The 22,790-nt window shown below is 38.7% G+C and overlaps 1 protein-coding gene across 4 annotated transcripts in view; it reads right to left on the bottom strand.

Annotated features, from left to right (window-relative positions):
• Positions 1-2,191: 2,191 nt before the first annotated feature.
• Positions 2,192-22,790, bottom strand: part of EGFR (epidermal growth factor receptor) — a 244,290-nt gene continuing 223,691 nt past the window's right edge. For all 4 annotated transcript variants that reach the window (XM_075125595.1, XM_048839091.2, XM_048839092.2 and 1 more), the window contains 8 exons: positions 21,578-21,733; positions 20,693-20,768; positions 19,003-19,149; positions 13,989-14,086; positions 12,795-12,962; positions 12,631-12,678; positions 12,288-12,390; positions 2,192-11,202 (listed from right to left, as the gene is read on the bottom strand). In XM_075125595.1, coding sequence (XP_074981696.1) covers positions 10,826-11,202; positions 12,288-12,390; positions 12,631-12,678; positions 12,795-12,962; positions 13,989-14,086; positions 19,003-19,149; positions 20,693-20,768; positions 21,578-21,733 — 1,173 coding nt within the window. In that variant the 3' untranslated portion in view covers positions 2,192-10,825. The remainder of the gene's footprint in view (positions 11,203-12,287; positions 12,391-12,630; positions 12,679-12,794; positions 12,963-13,988; positions 14,087-19,002; positions 19,150-20,692; positions 20,769-21,577; positions 21,734-22,790) is intronic.

Genomic DNA, 22,790 nt, shown 5'->3' with positions numbered 1-22,790 from the left:
AACTCATTGCAGGTTCTTGCCCAAAGTGGGCTACACAGAAGTTTCCCTGATGAATACTTTTCTTTCATTAGGGGGTTGGTGTGATTTGTGAGTGAGACAGATATATTCAATAATCCCCTTACGTTAAAATAACCCCAATATAATGCTACGTCCAATAACAGAGCACCAAGATATAAATTCAGCTAGAGCTTTAAGCCAAGAAGGTCTCATCGCATACGTTCAACACTTAGAAGACAAAGCGAGGAATGCAATGTTAGGGGAGTGCCTCAGAAAGCCACAGACCCAGCTGAGACCTGAGAGCACACAAAAACTAGGAAACAGTGATGAGGATTTTATACCCCACTTTTATGTAACTTTTTGGATACCTAGCCATATTTGACCAGGTTCCATGACCAAAACAAGATTGCTACTTGTCTATCATCCATATGTGGCATTCCAGGTCTCCATAATCACACCTATACTTATTCATATTAATAACCTACATCACTTATGTCTTAATGCCTATATTTTATTGCAGTCTAACCGCCTAGTTACCAGCTTGCTAAAGCCATCCCCAGAGAATCCTGCAGTGCACTGTATCCTTTGTGATCCCTCGTTTGTGTCTCAGACTGAAAGTGCAGAATTTATGATCTTGAGTTAGCTTTTGGGGCCTGCAATCCTTTTAGCTAAAACCAGCCTTTAGCAGGACTATCTCCACAAGGCCTCACGCTAATACAATAGGCCTTTAATCATAGCAGAGCCTAATAACCCAATCATAGGAATTGCCTACTTGCCCTTTTGTGTTTCAGCTTAAGCAGCACTACACACCAATCAGTATTATATGCCAGTGGTGTCATTCGACTTATGGCAAGCTTAAAATAATACATAAGGCAAAGTCACAGCTCTACAATAGGTTGGGCCTAAAGTTGGAACAGGCTATTTCGATCATGTAGGGTGACCAAGTGCTGGATCGGCCTCTATACTATCGGCCAGTGTTTTATCAGGTCTGCTTTGAACTTTGTAGTGTGTTCTCTCAGTGGCCTCCCTTGGCAAATTCATATTTTCTAACAGAATAATTAACTTTCAGAAATATTTTCCTATAAGCTAACTTCAATTTTCCCTTGTTTCATTTCAGTCATTACTCTGGGATGCTGGGCACATACTCGGGGCTGCTAGTCCCACCCTCCGCTCACCCTCTCCCCTCCCCCCCATGGTTATGCTCTATTTTTAGCACGCTAGCTTGATTAGAGCTAGCACAGGTCTGACTTTTTGAGCTGGGAATTACACACCCCACTCAAAGTGTAGACATATCCTTCTGTGGCCATAAACAAACCCTCTCCTTTTATATTTTTATTCTCAAGTATTTGTAACTCAGTCACATACCCCTTTGCCAACTTTACATATTAACTTCCTTTGCCCTCTCTTCATAAATCAGACCCTCTGGTCCCCTTACAATAAAGGGAGTGCTCATATCACTCTTTAGACTGTCATTGATGTTGCTATCACTGAGGTCAGTAGAAACCTATGGGTGCTCAGAACATTTGAGTATCAGGCCTTTTACTTAGTTGCACTATTATGGATTGGAGCCTAACTTTAGGCTTCTGTGTTTGAAGATCTTGGCTGTGGGTTGTATTCCCAGCTTTCCTATAGTCTTTTTGTTGGATTTTGGGCAAATTATGAAACTTCTCTGTGCCTGGGTTTTCCCTCTTGGATAATAATGCTATTTTCTGCCTTATAGGAAAGTTGTGAGCCTAAATTAGTGTTTAGAGAGGTGGGTGAGGTAATATCTTTTGTTGGACCAACTTCTGTTGGTGAAAGAGAGAAGTTTTTGAGCTTACACAGAACACTTTATTGAAGTGAACTGAAGAAGAGCTCTGTGTCTTTCACCAAGAGAAGTTGGTCCAATAAAAGACATGTCCTCACCCACTTTGTCTCTCTGATACCCTAGGACAAACATGGCTATTACAGTACTGCAGATTAGTGTTTGTAAATTGTGTGGTGATCCTTGTATGAAAGGTGCTATAGAAGTGCAAAGCATTATTATAACCTGGGAGGGAAACCTCCCCCAGGCTCGACTTACAAATTTTGTATCCATGCAGGGCTCTAGAGATGAGCATCTGCAGCCAATCCACAAACATGGTTTGCAGATATCTGCAGATTTGCAGGGCTCTACTAATCTCTAGAAAGAACAAAATACTACAAAATAGCAAAGTCATATTTCATTACTTTTATTAAAATAAAAAGATCATGCATTAATATACACTAGACATTTCTGAGAACCAGTTATATGAATTTTAAGACTACATAATTTTCTGCATAAAATAAGTCAAGGTGGTTCAGCATACAGCTTATGTAATGGAAGGGGCTGGGCGAAAGGTGCTGGAATGGCTTTTTCTCTGTGTACAAAGTTCATCTTTAAAGAAAAAAATTACTAATTTACAAATAAGTATAATGGGGACTTATCCAGGCTGATCTTGTGCTTCATGTATCCAGTTCCAACTCCTCTGACCTTTTACCATCTCAGCTACACAATGTATTTTTCTCCTAGAGGAAGCCTAGGCTAACTTTTCTCTCCCTTCTACATACCCCATAGAAATCTCCATTACATTTAGGACTATGTGCTTCCCTTGACCCTTGTATGCAACTCCCATTTAATTCAACGGGGAGTTCCACCATTTGGGTTAATACCCTACATTGGTATGACCCTCACTGATATGGTTTCCCCTTCTCTGCAACCCTACTCATTCATGCTCCCATGTTGTTCCTCTGAGAAACTCCTTCCTATAATGTATTAAAACTTGATTTCATTGTTTGCTTTTTTCATAGGATTATTTACTCTGTTGCCTTGAGTCGGGGGGTTATAAGTCTGATTTATTTATTTTTTCCAGGCATTTTTGTGGTGTTATTTCCCCCCCTTACATACTGAAGTCTTTCGTGGATTTTTAGTTTAATGTTATGTATCTATACCTACTTACCATGGATTCTTGCTCTGTTAATGCTGGTGGAGTGAGAAGCTTAAGGGACTTTTTTTTTTTTAATAGCATACAGTTTATAAATGGGCAATAGCATGGGCCTCAAAAGCAAAATATCCTGTGGATTTGAGCTTGAGGGTTTGCTTTGATTGCTATATTTGTGGTAAAAATTAAGGAGAGACATTGCTGTGCATTTCAAAGAGTGCATTTTCCTAGCACCTTGGTAAACAACAGCTGCAATGGCCAAAACTGTTTGTTGTATCATACTGCACTATGAAACTCAAAGAGTGAACACTGGGCATGAGGGTATCATAAATGTGCTAGAGAGAGGAAAGGTGCCTCATTATTAAGATCAGTAAGCTCTGGTTAAATCCCCAAAATGACACCTTTTCAAAATCTCTCAATAAAAGACTTTTAACATTAGCTCTTCCATGACTATTAACCCTACAAACCAGCCAACCTGACTTATTCCCCCCCAAACACGATACAGTATATTACAATAAATGTTCTCCAAAAATTAAAAACAAGAATAATATACACCTTATTTTTATCACTCAATATACAAACAATCTTTGATCAATAGTATAAATCATTAAACTGTATAAAAGACAGCATTTCTTATTTGTACAAATAGTGCTTTCATAGTTAACTTTACAATGCTAAAAGGTACTCTCTATATGGATATATTGCTTGATAGTTTACTATAACCAAGACATTACTCCCAGTTGATTGCATCATTACAAAGCTGCCTAAAATGGGCACCAGATCCGTTGGATCCCTATGCATAATGAGAGGGATTTTCAAAAGCACTCAATATTAGCCTCACTCTGCTCCCACTGAAATCAATGATGAAACTCCCAGTGACCAGAGTAGGAGCAGAATTTGGCCAACAATGGCTTTTCAAAACCCCCAGCCTTCACATAGATTCTAAGATATTAGAAGGATGTTTTGGAAAAAAGCTCCAGGACCACTGGGAGGGCTAAGAACATGTACCGTATCACCTACGTATGGACAAATCCCTCATAAAGCTATTGGTTAGGTTCAGGGCTGGGGTTTTTGATTTTTCAGCTTGTTCGTAAGGAGGATGAATTACTCTGAGGTAACAATGAGGTGTGGGCCACATACATATATTTGTATATATACAGCAGAACATAAAGGACCAAAATCCTGGCTTCAGGCATTTTGCCACTGACTTTGTTGGGATCAGGGTTTGGCTCAATGCATCATGTCGTTTCTGACAGCAATGTTCCAGATTGTTTCATTCGCTCTCAAAGAATCCCTTTCTTTGACTTTGACACTACTGAATGTTTGTTATGCATTCACTCTTACCTGAATACCCTAAGAATATTACATCCTTCTCTCAAAGTCACCTTAATTCCCATTAACATTAATTGGAAATTAGAACCATAATTCCCAGTCCATACGTTTAAGGACATACTGGTGCCCTGGAAATCTGTGCAAGTGTCCAAAGCAGGCAGAATGTATGGCAGGGAGACAAAAGTGTGTCATGAAAATTTCACGCTCTCAGTTCACACCCCATGTTGAAAGAAATAATGTAATCAGAAACATGCTTGCTACAACCTTCCCCAGATGAAAAGCAGGGATCCAATCACTTCAGTATTTGCCACTCAATTTTTTTTTCCTGACACTGATCCAAAACTTGAAGTCCTTGTTCAGTTTTCAGTCAGTCCCTATTTGGCCCAAAGTCCCCTTAATTTAACGAGTGTTTTGACTGAGCAGACCATGAGTCATAATTGAATAAAGACATCAGATTTGGCCCACATGCTATGCATGGCTCCAGTTGAATCACTGTGCACAGCAGATGCTTGTTCTCATGAAAAGCCCCATTGACGTCAGTGGGGCTCAGTGCAGATCCTTTTGGGGGCGGCGATTCCCTCCCCAATAAAAAGCTGTGGAAGTGATGATCAATTGGCATTTTGATTAATTACTTTAAAGCAAGAAAATAAGACACATTCTCTTTGGTCCTAATGCAACCCATTTAAAAAGCTACGTAAAGGGGTCTTGTTTTTCTTTTATATAAATACTTTTTTTCCTTTTTCCTTTTTTTTAAAAAAGACTTTTAAAAGGCATATGTTAGAGCAGAGAAGAAACAAAACTCACTGGGAAAGCAAAGCTAAAAAAATGGGATTTCAATATAAAAATCTGATTTAGTGGTGATTTAACAACAACATTACCAAAGCACTCTGGTGAAGGGTCCCGCTTGGCAGTATAACTATACAGAGTTTAAAATTTCATTACTATACATTTTCTTCAGGAAGGGGGATACAAACAGATACATTTTCTCACTTTGTCCTGACGAAAGTGTTTTCTCACAGAGAAATGTGTTTTTAAAAAAAAAAAAAAAAAAAGAGAGACTAGGGCAATTTTACCAGCGGACAGTGAAGAGGTAGTGGCTTGTGTGCTATAGGTGATGTTAAACTTCTAACCTGAAAAATGAATGCTTGTCAGGAAATGCAAAGTGTCTTATTGACATTCAGTTATTCATTACCAAACAGATGGAGGACACCTCCCGCACTTCTATGTGAAGTGCTTGAATCATTTGGAGTCTTGTGGTCCTGTTAAATTGGATCCGGAATACACATACTTGATCTTCTATGCATAGAATAAAATTCACATTTGTAGCACAAAGCCTGAGTAAATGGGTTTTGCACCAACACAAAAAAACACAACCCCCCCTCCCCCCCGACTTATGTGGAAGTTGAGGGGATTTTCCTCCCAATCAGCAGGTAGGGCATTGGGCACCTGCTTGGCCACTCAATTGCTGCTATCATCCTGAGCTGAAGTAGTAAGCAATGACTGCTATGGCTTCCCCTGTAAGAAAATTTTGGGCCAGTGGATCTGTATTGTGTGTAGATTCCCTGGCTATGGTCCCTCTATATAATTCTGCCTATAGCCACCCCATCCCATGCAGGCTTGTTTCCTTTTCAGGGGAAATGCAACGCTATCTATCACTTCAGGACCCTGAAGATCGGCTGAATGGAACAGGAAGGAGCAGCAAATCAACCTTAAAGACTGAAAAAACGTGAGGAGCGCCATGTAGTCCAAAGTACTCTGACCAAAGAAATTCATCAGGTTATTTCACCTCACTTGGAAGTGAGACAAGGGCATGGGACCCTGCAGAAAGTTTACTTCTTACGATATATTGAAACATTTTCAGACTTTCCCAAGCCAACTCCTTCCCAGTACAAAACAATTTACAGCCAAGTTTGCTATAGTACACTGCACTGTACACAGAACACTGAAAAACAGCAAATGAACTTGAAAATTCTGACTTAAACCTTGAATTTCCTGGTATTTTGCAGTTTACCTTTATGATGTTGAAATGTGGTGTTTAAAAATAGCAGTTTAACATTAGTTTCATATTAGTTGCCAAGCTAGTGATTGTGGTATGGTAAGTACACACGATGCTGTTCAGTGTCATTCCTCTTTATGCGAGAAATTAGAGGCAGTATTTTAAAACTCCCTCCCATGTGAGAGTCTATGAGCCTTTAAAAGCTGGTGTGGTCTGGTAGGTCTCTCTCTATCCAGGCATATTTTTTTAAAGAGACATTTTATGCCCACAACTCCTGATAGAGCACCCTTTAAAATGGTTCTGGTCTATCATGTATTAGTATTTAGGGAAACTCTTTTATAATGGACCTGACGACAGACTCTTAATCATAATGGCATAATTGGTGCTGCCTTCTTATTAACCAGCTTGCAATTTTAATTTCCTTACAAACTGCTCAAAATTAGAATCTGTGTTTTGCTCAGATATTGCAAGAACATTCTCCTTCAGCTACTCTCCTAGTTTTAAACTGGAGGAGCTCTGATCACTTTATAATGGAGACCACTCTGAATGCCCAGGAAAAATGCAAAAAAAAAAAAAAAAAAAAAAAAAGATACAGTCTATGTTATAATTAGGTTCTACTCTAATGTTGCAATAATTTATATAACAATACATCTGGAATCACACTTTAAATATAATTAAAAACCTTTTCTTGTTCTACAGACCTTCTCTATAATACAATAATCATGAAATCCCATTCCAACACAGCAACTAATACCCTCATTTGACAAAAACAAGTGAGCAACTTGGGTACCAGTGAAAGATTGCTCAATTATACCTACAGTCTGTTTCATATCAGTTGGACTAGATTCATAAGTCTTCTAGCAAACTGGTTATGGACAAATAAAGCTATGTGGGCTTTGTGATACTTCACTGGCCACTTAGGTTTGTTTGATTGTTTTATTGTAGATCACTGAGTGGTGACACGCTGCTGTTTGATAATCATATGAAACTGTACAATTTACTCTGAAATCTAGCACACTAGGGGAGCTGATCTGCAGGAGATCTTGAAGTGTAGTTTATCATTGCCTTTATGACTGTGTACAAGCGCATATGCTCACTGTTGCCCTCTAGTGACTTTCCCACAGAAAGGATAAGGGACTTTAGACTGCTACCAGCTGAGATGGTTCACCTTCATCTCAGCTATAGAGAGGCCTGACTAAATGGCCTGAGATGCAGAAGAAGGGTTTTAGTCCTGAACTCAGTATAACAGCAGTTTATCGGGATTCCACAAGGTGAAAGTGCCGCATAACTCCCATTGATTTGTTTAGATCTCTACAATACAAAGTGGAATCTTTGCTGCTGCACAATTCATGTGCCCCAGAAAAAAAAAATCAGATAATTTAAACCACATATTTACTTATTTTAAATAGCACTGAAATGGTTTGCTACAATGAAGCTGAGCTGATATGCTAATATGCTCATTGCTCTTTATTTCTGCTGGTCTTTGAATAACTTAGGGCTGCATATTAGGAAATCATGACACATTTATCAGATTTAAAAATATTGTTAGTTCATAAACCTAGAGTCTGTACCACATAAATTAGGATAGGTCATAAATTACAGACAATCTTGCATCAGAAGCTGGCTCCTATATTCTCTCTGCTATGTTTTCCATTAAACAATAAATAAATTAAAAAAAAAAGAGAACTCAACCTTAGATTTCTTAAACACTCTTAAAGTATATAGCTGCATGACTCTCATTGGCTTTCATGGTGGTCATGTTACAAAGTCCTCCAGGAACCATTTAAAAAATGTAGAGAGGTTAATCTGTATTAAATAGTTTCCATGCTACATAATGCTGGTAACTTAGCGCTACTGTTTGTTTTTTTTTTTTTTAAACCATTTTTAAAGCTAAAAATGTTACTGAATCATTTTGGGAATGGCGTTGGAAAGGCTGTAGGAAAAGATGTAGTATTGTACCGTACTGTATTGCTTTGAGTAGTAAACTATCCATGATTTCTGTTAAAAAGTCGTTTGACAAACATACAATCCCCTTGTGAGTTTGTTAATGGGGAAAAAAAATAAAAAAAAGATTGTTAAAACGACAGTGTGTGTCAATGTGAGCGTGTGTGTGTCTGGCGCATTTTGAACATGGCATTGGGACAACATTTTGCTCTCAGGTACACCAGTGTAGATCTGGGGTAAACTGTACTTGAGAGCAGAATTTTTTTCAATGTTTTAACTACAAGGAAATAATACAAGTTGTTACCTATTCTCTGTAAGGCTGCGGCTGGGCTCCAATCATTGTGAGTGAGATGTGCCCAAAGAGGATGACAATAAATGTGTTTTGATCAAATTTGGTCTCCGGCTCTAGACTCTGTACTGTTCGCGATACATTATTATACGTGTCCTGGTTTTCAATGGCAGCCTGCATTGCATTGATCTAACATGAGATATTTTACACTGCCAGTCTTCATTTCCCCTCCTCAAACAAACCTGCCATGACAACATTTTAAGGGCTTTGGTCCTGATCCTGGATACAAATGCAATATTTCAGCTGGAATTTACATTGAGGTATTCCAAACATAGTGGAGGAGAAGTGAAATTTGACCATTCCCTGATGCTATAGGTTGCATTGATGTCTCAAGTATAAATGTTACATATTTTCTGTTACAGTTTTTATGTCATCTCAAGTAATTTTCCAATGATTAACTATTAATTATGGATCTTAGCATGCAAATTGCTTGATTCAAATCTGGCTTCAGATCCAACTATTTGGCTAAAATATTCTTTCCATCAAGGTAGTGGAGGGATGGCTCCATATTACTATTACTCTTTGAATCAATGCTTTAACTATTTTTTTCCTACTCCTTTCAAAGAAGACAGCAAAAATGTTATCAAAAGGTATTAAAAGAACTTCAGGAGTTTTAAAAACTACACACAACTTAAAGAGAACCAATCTCTAACTTTTTGTGCTACAATGGTTTTATATACAATAGATATATTGTATATTTATTATTAAATCAAATATTGATTTGGATTATTCCACAGTGACAATTAGACAACCAGGCTTGGACTTCAAAGAGGCCTGTGGCATTCCCAGCCCCCAATTTCAGAATAGTAAACTAAGCAATTGCATTCAAACACTTCAGACTATTCTTTTTCCTCTTTGATGCATTATTACTGTATTTTCTTTGTACCTAGCATAAAAGAAGACCACCCTAACACAGCAGCTGTAGTCATGTAAGAGACAACAGATTCCTGCACAGTGATACAGCAATTGGCAATATTCTGCCACAAGTTTAACAGAGTATAGTGGTATATTTCCCCCCCTTTTCTTTGCAATTTTTATACAGGGAAAATTTTTTTTTTTACTGAGCCACTTAAACAAACAAAACAAAAACAAACAATCTCATTTCCTTTGGTTGCATTTTTTGCATTTTTGTCTGAGCCAAGTTTAATTTTGTGCAGTTGCATTCGGATCACCAGCTCTCACAAATAACCCAATTAACACCTTTTGCATTTCCTTGCCCTTTAGGGAAAGTTTGTCCCAATGCGATTGAGACAAAGGGAATTGACACTTCATTTTTCAGTCATAGCAACTTCTTTAAAAATTTTGTTAGAAATGTAATTTGACAAATCTACAGCTAACCAGTGGAATGGAAAAAAGAAAGGCTTGCATTCAACATACAGAAAACAGACTTGTGAGTACTTTATAAACATTTACAAACAACTCTTCTGTATGCTGTGTTCTTCCTGCTGGACTCCAAGAGTAGCGGTCAGTAAAGTAATGTGTGCTGCCATCCAGTCCTTGTGCTAAATACACTGTGGGTTATAAAATTTCACCAATTCACCAATAAAAACCACTTCATCAGCAGAATCTCCACAGTAAAATAATGTGTGCTGCCATCCAGTCCTTGTGCTAAATACACTGTGGGTTATAAAATTTCACCAATTCACCAATAAAAACCACTTCATCAGCAGAATCTCCACACTTCTCTCTGACTCATTTTTTTCCTGTTTGTACCAGTACAGTAAATGAAGTCAATATTTAAGATCCAATCATTTGGAACAGCTATCCATCTTTCAAGAGTTTGAAAAGGATTTAATAATGTATTGCTTTTTTTTTCCCCTCGTGATCCGAGAGTCACACAACAGTACAACAAGCAAGTGTCTCATCTTGTAAAAGATCCAAAAATTCCATTAGAAATGTTTATAAAAATAGGCATTGTAGAAAGGAATTCTTACAGTTAATTCCAAATTGGTTTTTATAATGCTACCATTTGAAAACAGAAGGAATGCATCTGCAATTTCTTATCTGCAGGAAGTTCTTGCTCTAGTCCAACATGCATGCATGTGTATGGTATGTGCCTAAGTTATGTATGTGAATGGCCAAGGAAAAGCCCAAAATATATAGTAAAATCAGCTTGGTGAATTCAGTCCACCAGCTTGAAAGGAAAAGCGTGTCTGTCAGTGAATTGTGATTACTCGTCTGTCAGTTCATAGCTTGATCCTGCAGCAGCCAGGTTGTTCATCTGGATTTTAGTTTGTATTACTGCAAGAAGAGAGAATTTTTCTGTGGTCATGCTGAGGCTTCAATGTATTCAGTTTTTGGTGCTGCTACCCTTAAGTATTCAGGATTTTCTGCTGCAGGAACTTTAAAGATGCCATTAGGCTTAGTTTCCTTAGGAAAGTAGTCCTGTTGGTAGTCAGGATTGTCCAGATTTATTTGGTGATTGGCTGTTTGGTCCCAGTAGGGGGAGCTTTCAAAAACCGTTTTGACAAAAGGAGACTGGTTTGTGTTGAGATACTCTGGGTTGTCCACTGCTGTGCTGTGGGAATTCTGATAGCTTGAAGCTGGAGCGGGATTTGGGTTTACTGGGAGGGAGACGTTGTTGTAGATTGGATTCTGTACTACAAATGCTGATGGTTTTTTGGGGATTGACTGATTGACATATTCTGAGATAAAAAAAAAAGAAAGAAAGAAATTAAGATATGTAACTAATGCAGTCCTTTAAATGATCTGATGTGTATTTTTAATATATGTGGAAACAATCTTTTCCCACATCAGCCCACAAGTCATTTGGATCTTTCTCAGGATTCCAAGACTTAACCAAAGGCAGGAAGTTCCATTGAACAAAGGTTCCAGGAGTCAGATTTTCAAAGCAGCCAAGGGAATTAAGCCACACATTTTCCATTGCTTTTAGTGAAGTGTGTTTCCCTAACTCCCCATGGAGTGTTTTGAAATCTTATCCAGGGAGTTTAGCTGAGGGCAACCATATATCTGGAGAAGTACTTAAAGATAATGGAAATGCCTTAAAAAAAAAAAAAGACCAACAGTAACTGAGACCCCATGTCCCAATACAATGCTCAATGCTGGCTCTTTCCCTTACTCAGCTGCAGTACTAGTTGAGGACAAAGCATTGCGAGTGTATCATTTTATTAAAACATCCTTGTAACAGTCTTACTGATCTTTTAAGTCAATGAATTCTGGTTCTAGTGAACTACTATACAAGTACATGTCAGACTGTGGTTAGCAACACTGCATATTTCATTGTGCCATCCATTCTGCTTGAGTATATTTCTGTTTGGAAAGCAGTAAAAGACCAACAACAAGAAACAGAGTTTCTACAATAAAAACAATGAAGAGGTCTAAAGAGTTCTTAGAAGAGACTGTCTGAAATGTCTGATTAGTAGAAAAAAGAAAAAATCCTTGATAAGGCACCTACAACAAAAAGTAGAAATCGGACTGGTGGTGATGGTGGATGACATGTGGTCAAGAAGCTGTCAGAAAAGATCTAGGAAAAAATGAAAAGAAAAATTCTGCACAATTTCTCCGCCCCCATTTATTGACCAGTGAAGAAAAATTGTGGGGATCTTAAGGGATGTGAAGGACTCCTCCTTTGCTGAGGGAGGGGAAGGAAAATGATTACCCAGAGATCACCAAGAAACCTCAAAGATCGAAGAGAGAAGCAAATGGCATTCCAAGCTGCTGATCAATGAATGAACTTGAGGATCAGATGATACCTAGCAGATGTACTCACCTGGAGCAGGCAGGAAGCCATCATCTATGCTGTCTTCCAAGAAGATGCCAGTTGGATCTGAACTGTAGCGCTGGACAAAGCTGTCGTCCCTCACGGGGTATCCCTGCTAGGTTAAAGGTACAGGTTAAGAAACAGAGTATAGAACAGACTATTTCATAGAAGCTGGTGTGTACAGGTAAATGTGTGTGTAGAAAAAAAGGGGTGGGGAGGAAGAGAAAGCCAACATCTGGTGATGAAATTGAGACACCATCTCTGCTAAATCAAGACTTGATTCTTTAATTCAGTTCACAACATTAACACAGTGATAAGATACTTTTAACGCTAGCTGATCACACTTACTTACCCCATTTCTATCAATGCAGGTTGTGGTTGAATTGTTGCTAGTAGCACTCTTCAAAAGAGAGAAAGAGAGAAAAAAGATATTTTAAAAAGAGAAAAATATTGTCTGACCTGGGAAATGACTAATTCCAAACTGTTAGGTCTGTGAACATGGATGAAATATCATACCAATGAACTCAAGAGGGGAGTCCGGGATGTGGAGGGGCTGTTGAAAAATCCCTGGTGTGGAATGAGGTACTCGTCTGCATCAACAATGTCTTCCATGTCCTCCTCTTCCATCAAGGTCCGATAAAACTTGGAGTCTGTAGGGCTTGGCAAATGCATTCTTTCATCTCCCTGTCAACCAAACCACAGTAAGAGCGGATTGCTGGACACCGTCCTGCCTGCACTACAGCAAAGCAGCTTTCTCTCTCGAGAAAAACAAATGTTCTGGAGATAGGCATACACTGCAAAATTTAGACTTGGATGTAAATTCAGGGGGGAACTGGACCTGGCGTTTGGTTAGGCCTATGTCTAGAGTATCTGTTTTTTAAAGTATTCAGAATCTAACCTCCTTTCTGGATTGAAACAGGAATGATGATAATCCTGAACCAGGACACATGCATGGAAAAATTTACTGGTCCTGAAAGTGTTTGTATGGGCCCAACTATGTGTTTCTAGCCCTGGCAGGTTGCAGTATATCAGACTTTAAATGGGAGCATGATCTAAATTCAATAAAATACATTTTTCAGTCTTGTTATGATGTTATTGAATGTTCCCTTTGTGAAATCTCTCAATAATTCCACAACACACACTAACAGCTTTCCTGTGCTTTCTTTTTCCACCATAAACTGAGAGGCTATTTGAGATTTCTGCTGTTACTGCTGTTGTACTCCTAAGTAGCTCTTCTTTCCACATTAAATGTTAGCAAATGTTCTGAAGGGCACAATCCTGCCTTGGCAGAGAAATGGACTCAATGGTCTAACAGGTCTTTCCCATGAATTTCTTTGCTTCTATGAAAGACGAAGTAACCTGGCATTCTTAGTTACATTTCTGTTCCTCATATCCATATTTATTATTTGTTCTATTCTTTATTTTAAAGCAAATGGTAATATGCTAAAGTATTTACTGCAACAACGTGGAAATGGACTAGAACAATCAGCATTACAGTTTTCTTTAACTGAAAGTAGCAGCATGAGACTATATTGTCGATGTTCAAGTGGTCCGGTTTCTTTCGACATTTGGTCATGGAATCATTGAACTCCTTAGCTTGCTCATCTGTGAGCATACCGTGTGTATTATTTCATATTTGCTGTAATTTTCCCCTTTCTAAGTGACCGTTTGAGATCTTGGTTTCCTGGTAAAACAAGCTCTGATCAATACCTGTATAACAAGATAGCGCTGAGGGTCTCGAGCCATTTTGGAGAATTCTGATATCAGCTCACGAAACTTGGGGCGACTGTCTGCATCTATCATCCAGCCTGAAGGGACAGTATGGAAAACAAAAGCACAAATCAAATGATCTTAGCCATTAAACCTGAAGAGAATTTTAAAATAAGATGTAAAGGATAGGAACTTGGTACATGTGAAGCTGTTGCATCAAACCATAACAATGAGAAATCCAGTCACATCAGCTTTTTGTCAGACTTTATTCTTTGTTTCTTTTTGACATTTAAGAACACCACTCTCTGCTCTTCTTGGAAGACCAAAAAAAAAATAAAAATAAAAAGATATAGTAGAAAGATTCCTGCTTAGCATCAACATGCAAGGAGTACCCTCCTTTAACTCCTTCTGGCATAGTCCTCCTAAAAGGTCGGGATCCCTGCTCCACACAAGCTCACTACATAGCAGCCCACAAGATGGGGAAGAGAGTGCTGGACCAGGAGATGGGCAGCGGATCCAATGCTATGCAAGCACTGACATACCCCCACTCCACCTGGCAGATCTGTGAAGGCTACTTCAGCTTCAGAGCCACTCCACAACGGTGTAGGGAGGATTTCTCTCCCCCATTTTCCTTTATATCTGACCAGTACCTGGCCTGGTGATGGTATCTGGATTTGCCTCTAGTGCGCCAATTTTGTTCTCATTTACATGGGTGCACCTCTCATGGAAATCACCTGGGTAACCGAGACCAGAACAGGGCCCCACGAGTAATTGTTGATTTTTAATCATCTCCTATGCACAGCACCTTACAGATAGACTAACAGAACTGGGCAGACTTTCTGGGTCAAAAAGTTGATTTGTTGAAAAATGAAGTTTCGGCTGACCTGACACTATCTGTGAATTTGACAAGATTAATTTTGGCCAGGAACCAGCTTTGGAGGTGGGGGGGGGGGGGGAGAGTGAGTGAGAGAGAGAGAAAGAGGGAGGGGGAGAAATATGCAAGTCGCCTTATAACCTTTAGCCTATGGGGTGGGTAGGGTACCTGCTTGAAAGGCGAGACACCCAGCTTTGAATCCCCACTCTGGAGTAGTGACAAACTCAGATCTTCCTCTCCCGGTGAGCATCCTAACCACTAGACTATTGACTATTCTAGGGTGGGTTGCGCTCAGTCTCTCCTGTTGAAGCTATTCCACTTTGTATAAATCCTTAAATATTCACTGAAGCAGAGAGTTACATGTACATCTCCCTGTAGTTTATTTAATTCCTTTTGCTGCAATAATGGCTTCCACTTTGTTCAGATACTCCAGCCTACGCAGGAAATTCATGTCACTGTTGGAGCAAATGGGGAATCTGAGATATGGTTGCTGTTGTAAAGTAATGTCAATTCATTTTTAAAACACGTTGGTTAATTGAGCTGCGGGTTGAATATTGTCACGTACCTTTAAAACCAATAAACTTTGCATTATAACAACTTTGAAAGAAAACCCAATTTACAGTTGGCTCTAGTGGTGAGATGCGTTTCCTGTGCCCTAACTTCTGTACAGAGAGGCAGCATCGTTCTTCATTGCTAATTATTCTAAATGAAGTCAGCAGATCTATAGTGATTTACACTAGGGCAGAAACTGGCCCATTTAGATTGAAAACAGGTTTTAAAAAATAATATTAAGTTAATTTTATACATATTTTAATATTTAATTTTTATTGGTTTAGATTTTTATTTATAATTTGATGTAGTGATTATTTTGCACATTTTATTAGTTTTTTCTTTCTAAGCTGACGTGATGATTTTTTTATATATATATATACATTTCAGTTAGGGTTTACTTTAAATGTTTCCATAGTCTTCATTTACTAAATACAATATTGGGCCTGATCCCATTAGAGTTGGTAAAACTCCCACTGGCTTCAATGAGAACAGAATCGGGCCCTTTGGTAGAAACTCAGGTTTAGATTTCTTTCCAGATTAGAAGTGTATGGCTTTATTTGGCTGATTGTTTACCAGTAAAATTGTATTTCAGTTCTCATAGAATCATCGGACTGGAAGGGACCTCGAGAGGTCATCTAGTCCAGTCCCCTCTAGTCCAGTCCCCTGCACTGATGGCATGACTAGGTATTATCTGGACCATCCCTGACAGGTGTTTGTCTAACCTGCTCTTTAAAATCTCCAATGATGGAGATTCCACAACCTCCCTAGGCAATTTATTCCAGTGCTTAGCTACCCTGACAGTTAGGAAGTTTTTCCTAATGTCCAACATAAACCGCCCTTGCTGCAATTTAAGTCCATTGCTTCTTGTCCTATCCTCAGAGGTTAAGAAGAATAATTTTTCTCTATCCTCCTTGTAACAATCTTTTATGTACTTGAAAACTGTTATTTCCCCTCTCAATCTTCTCTTTTCCAGATTAAACAAACCTAATGTTTTTAATCTTCCCTCATTGGTCATGTTTCTAGACCTTTAATCATTTTTGTTGCTCTTCTCTAGAATTTCTCCAATTTGTCCACACAGAACTGGACACAATATTCCAGTTGAGGCCTAATCACCGAGGAGTAGAGCGAAAAATTACTTCTCATCTCTTGCTTACAATACTCCTGCTAGTACATCCCAGAATGTTGTTCACTTTTTTTGCAACAGCATTACACTGTTGACTCATATTTAGCTTATGGTCTACTATGTCCCCCAGATCCATTTCCACAGTACTCCTTCTTAGGCAGTTATTTCCCATTTTGTATGCGTGCACCTGATTGTTCCTTCCTAAATGGAGTACTTTGCATTTATTCTTATTGAATTTACTTACTTATTGAATCCTATTTACTTTAGTCCATTTCTCCAGTTTGTCCAGATCATTTTGAACTTTAATCCTATCCTCCACAGCATTTGCAACCCCTTCCAGTTTGGTATCATGCACAAACTTTATAGATGTACTCTCTATGCCATTATCTAAATCACTCATGAACATATCTAACTATCTTCTTACTAATCATTATTTGCAGTGTTGTTGTAGCCATGCTGGTCCCAGGTTTTGAAAGAGAGAAGCAGGGTGAGGTAATATCTTTTATTGAACCAACTTCTGTTGGAAGGGACAAGTTTTCAAGTTTACACAGTGCTCTTCTTTTAAATCATTGATGAAGATATTGAACAGAACCGGACCCAGAACTGATCCCTGTGGGACCCCACTTGTTATACCCTTCCAGCATGACTGTGAACCACTGATAACTACTCTCTGGGAATGGTTTTCTAACCAGTTTTGTACCCACCTTATGGTAACTCCATCCCTAGTTTGTTTATGAGAAGCTCATGCAAGATAGTATCAAAAGCTTTATTAAAGTCAAGATATACCACCTCTACCGCTTCCCCCCATCCACAAGGCTTGTTATCCTGTCAAAGAAAGATATCAGGTTGGTTTGACATGATTTGTTCTTGACAAATCCATGCTGACTGTTACTTATCACCTTATTATCTTCTAGATGTTTGCAAATTGATTGCTTAATTATTTGCTCCATTATCTTTCTGGGTACAGAAGTTAAGCAGGCTGATCTGTAATTCCCCAGGTTGTCCTTATTTCCCTTTTTATAGATGGGCAATATATTTGCCCTTTTCCAGTGGTCTGGAATCTCTCCTGTCTTCCATGACTTTTCAAAGATAATCGCTAATGGCTCAGATAGCTCCTTGAGTATTCTAGGATGCATTTCATCAGGTCCTGGTGACTTGAAGATATCTAACTTGTCAAAGTAATTTTTAAACTTATTCTTTTCCTTTTTTAGTCTCTGATCCTACCTCATTTTCACTGACATTCACTATGTTAGACATTCAATCGCCGTCAACCTTCTTGGTGGAAACCGAAACAAAGAAGTCATTAAGCACTTCTGCTCTTTCCACATTTTCTGTTATTATTGCCTTCCTCTCCCCTCCCCCCCCCCCCCCATACTGAGTAGAATCTCTTTCAGTATTCAACCACAGACCTGTCTTAACTTGCTGCTAATTATTTCTAGAACTACACTAAATCAGGAAATATTGTGAATTCCAGTGAAGTATCATGGTCAGTGCTTTGTCTGCATGGCAGGTGTATAAATGCTTCATTGCCATACACGAAGGGAGGTTGTGAAATCAGCTAGCTATTTGTGAAATCAACTGGTTTGTCCATTAGATCTGTCGATATCTCATTTTAGCAGGCTGACCCTTTTTGGATGAGTGATTTATTGTTATTATTAGTAGTAAGTAGTATGTATTCAGAGACTCCTAAAACCATAGCATTAGTAGAAGTAAATTCTTTGAGTCAAAGAAAAGTTTAACCTCTTTGAGGACTTAGTACATTTTATCTAAGAAAGTGTTTAAATGCCACCTAGTGGGCTGCTTGTGAATGTCCTCTAATGTACTTACAGTAATAAGGACATGGAACCAAGGCCACAGAAACTTGCTTTACCAAATCTGCTAGCTCCTGTTCATTTATTATAATGACTGTGTCTAAGTCAAAAAATTGGGGGTCAGACCAGTTATGAAGCTCAGGATCCTGGCTCAAAGTCTTCATGTGCAGCCACTAATACTGTGATTGCATTCTCAGACATTTTTTCCTATTGTGTATGTTTGTTATTTAATTAAAATGAAATGAAAACACAAGAAGAGAAGTCAGGACTGATGATTCAGTGTGCAAAATTGGAAACCTGGGGCTATATTCTGACCTCAGCAACACTGGAGTAATTCTGGAGTAACTCCATTGTTAGTCTGGATTTACATTGGTGTAATTTAGGTTTTCATACCATACTCACCGCCACAATGATGAGAAATGAGAATTTGGACTCTGAACTGTAGTTAAAGAAAAACCTGCTGTCTTGTCTGAAGCATGAGATGTCTGAACCATACCATAGTGATGTTACTCTTCTCATATAGCACATAGGCATGTTTTCCTGTGAATCTCAGGAATACAGCATAGCATACTATGCTATAATGGTTCCATAACTAGAACCATTTTCCTTCTTACTAATATGAACTACATGGACATGTACAAGAACTGAACTCACATTTGACCATGATCATATAGACATCAATAGTACAGATAGGAGGCTGAGGCAAACGCTCGCCCTTCTCCAAGACAGATGAAATCTCACTGGCTGGGATCCCATCATACGGTTTTGATCCAAATGTCATTAATTCCCAAACTGTGACACCTGAAAAGTAGGACAAAGGGACAATGTTAGAGTCTCATCAGGTCAGCAAGGATTCATGATGTTCCCAAAGCACAGCAAACCTGGTCTGTTTCGCTTAGGAACAGCATGTATAAGAGATAGAGTGGAGGCATTAACCTTTGTTTTAGAGCTGCTAAGGCTCACTAAAGGAGTCATCATTGTTTATTCACTTGCCAACTGTTCACGGAGGAAGAAAATGTTCCATCTTACAGATGTAGCTATTTTAATGAGGTCCGAGTTAACAAAACAAATTGAAATAATCAGGCCTCTTCCTAGGGTTTTACAGAAGGTAAAACCTCAATGTTCAACTCTACTTCATGACTTTACCTCCTCACAACTGAAAGGCATTAGGTTGCTAATTACGGATTCCAACCCACAAAGTGGGTTGTTGTTGTTTTTAATTAAAGTTTTGTTATTGTTTTAAAATAATCTCTCTGGAGGTAAAATATTATCTCCTCTCTTTGAAGGCTTTCTAAATTAACTTCAGCACATCACCTATTCCAGGCTGTAGCTGTTAAATCATGCTGTCCATTTGCATGGGCCCTAAAATAGGATTTTGGAGGTGAAGAAAATGTATTTAAGTGGATTAATAGGAACATAGGAATTTCCATACGTGATCAGACCCACGGTCTTTTTAGTCTATTTCCAGTCACTTCACAGAAAGGTGAAAGAAACAGTGCAAAAGCAATTATGAAATTACCTGCTCCCAAGGAAAATTTCTTCCTAACTCTCCTAAATTAGAGGTTGTCTTACTCTAGGAAGCGTGTATACAATGAATTCTCTGGTATGATCTCAGTAAAACAACAAATTAGTATATATTCCTACATAAAGGAGATTGGTGTCCTAACAACTTGACTTTATGGAGTTTTAAATGACCATATTACACAATTTCCTTTTGAATCAAATGTTGATTCAAACACCTATGGGCCAATGTAATGGGCATTCAAGCCCAAACTTCAGCCTACCTTAAACTTGCTATTTTCCGGGAAATTAATCTTTTACCTATTCAATTGCAATTGTATATGTTTTAGTTCAAAGGCTATGAGTCTTTCTACCTTTTAAATGTATTCCCTATGGAATACTGTGAACTCTACTTAGGGCTTGTCTGCACTTACATTTTATAGCGCTCTAACTGGCTGGCTAAGGGAGGTGAAAAATCACACCCCCTGAGCGCAGCATGTCTGAGCGCTTTAAAGCGCTAGTGTGGACAGGCTCCCAGCGCTCAGAGCTAATCCCCTGGTGGAGGTGGATTACCAGGAGCGCTCGGAGAGCGCAGGAGCGCTGCGCGCGACCACACCCCCATTCACCACTCAAGTCTATGGGAATTTTGCTTCATTAAGAAGCTCAAGATTTGGCCCATCATAAATATTTATTCTCCCCATCAGTTTGGTATTAAGAACCTGTTATAAGTATCACAAAAGGATGACTGAATTTCTGGAGAATAATTGGCTGTGTAGTGTCCGTAACAAATCTTACACTTGTTCTCACCCATCTAAAATCATTACGATCATATTTTTAGACTCACCATAACTCCAGACATCACTTTGATGGGTGTAGATTCGGTGTAAAATGGACTCCAAAGCCATCCATTTGATAGGAACCTGGGAAGATTCAGTTAAGCCATAAGACAACTACCTCAAATCTAGAAGCAATACTGTTAGAACAACAGTGTTGTTTATACCAATACTTTGACCGTAGGCAGAAAATCTGAGATGTACAGCAAGCAACTTGAGATTTGCTGGGATCAATTATCATTGTTTTGATTTGTCACTGAGTCTGGGACCTTGGATAATATTTTGTTTTTTAGTACAAGTATCTCTGATAATTTGGTTTTACAAAATTCTTAAGAGTTGAACTTTTGAGATTTTTTGTTTAAACATTTCATATCAGACTGATTGGAAATCAGATGGTTTCCATTTATGCTCTCTGCAATATTCACAAGCAGCTTCTCTTGAATTTCTCATTAGAGCATAGTCCCTCAAACAGGAGGAGTGTTGAATGAGATCTGTAAATATATAATATTCCATTTCTTCATATGTAAATATATAGTATTCCCTTTCTGTTCATAAACTATACATTATTTGGTGTTGTCTACATGACAATTCAGACTTGCCTTTTTTTTTTTTTTTTAAAGTTCATCTTGGCTTTTTCCAGACATTATGGGTGGAGATTTTCAAAAGGGCTCATCATCGGCCTACCTCTGTTCTCACTGAAGTTACACAGGGCTAACTCTGCTTGCATTAAAGTCAGTGGACTCCCACTGGCTACAATGGGAACAAAATTAAGCCAATGCCGAGTACTTTTGAAAATTCCACCCTATTTGTCTCATTTTTAAAATGAAGATTCATACGCAAGTGCAAATATCTACATCCAATGAAACACATAAAGATGGTTCTCTGACACTTCTTACTTTGCCTCCTTCTGCATGGTACTCTTTTTCCTCAGCACCAAGCAGTTTTGCCAGTCCAAAGTCAGTGATCTTCACATGTTGAGGAGTCTTCACAAGGACATTCCGGGCAGCCAGATCACGGTGCACCAAGCGACGTTCTTCTAAGTAGCTCATTCCCTACAATAGATGTATGACATGCAATTGGCATACCTCTCTCTCTACCACCCACACTCACTCTATAAAGGAGAGGGGAAAATAAAGGGTCAGCTCTGCAGCTTGGGTAAATAGGCACAGCTTGACTGGGATCAAGCCCAAGAAATCTACATACAGGATGTTACTTTCTAACAGTGGGGCAAATGCTGCTCTGTGCAACCCGACTGACTTCAGTGTGACTTGGCGTAGAATTTGGCCACCATGTTAATACACATGTCGATATACCTACAGGTTAACTTCACATACACTATAAATACATCATTAGACTCTTCTTACAATTCAATCAAAAACAAGTTATACCACTAAGCAGTTGATTCTCTGCCTCATTGTGGTAGACACTGTTTTGTAACTGGTAATACTCAGGCATACAGAGATGATGGAAAACAAACTAAACAAAAAAACCCTATATTTTCATGGCTGAGTTCAATGACAGCTCTTTTTCAGGTTCCCCTTGAAACAGTTTCAGTAACCCCTGTGCTTAGATAACTCTTGACATACTATGTATGCTCTTTTTATACAATTTTGGGAAGAATAGGACATCTTTCTCCATGTTGATTGTACAGCTCTTTCAGGCAGATAAAAGGGTTAATTGGGCTGGTTTACTTTTGTTATGCCATGAACCTAACATCTATTTCTGACCATGGAGTTTCCCACCCCCCCACCCCTTTGTGTGTGAACTGCATTAAAAGAGAGAAACATTCAGGTTGTTAGGCTTCTTTCAAGATCCTTTTTAGGAACTACAATCATTCCCTGTTGTTCTGGTTTTTGTTTGAACAGCTAATACAGACAGCACTTTCAGGCTACACACACAGCATGAAAAGGATCATACTAATGTGATGACAAAGCACCTGGGGAGTCATTCACTCCCCAGCTCCCACTCCCATTCTTGCTCTACCATTAAGCTGGACCACCCTCAAATCTTACAGTGAAGCTTCTAAGCAAAACTTCCTCAATGTACTAAGGGCGGTTAATGTTGCCAAAATAAACCACCCCAGCAAACTGGCATAATGCCACTATGTAA

This window comes from Caretta caretta, chromosome 2 (assembly GCF_965140235.1).
Source record: "Caretta caretta isolate rCarCar2 chromosome 2, rCarCar1.hap1, whole genome shotgun sequence".
NCBI classification, from domain to species: domain Eukaryota; kingdom Metazoa; phylum Chordata; order Testudines; family Cheloniidae; genus Caretta; species Caretta caretta.
Note: the sequence above shows the minus strand (reverse complement) of the source record. Positions and strands in the feature narration are given on the sequence as shown.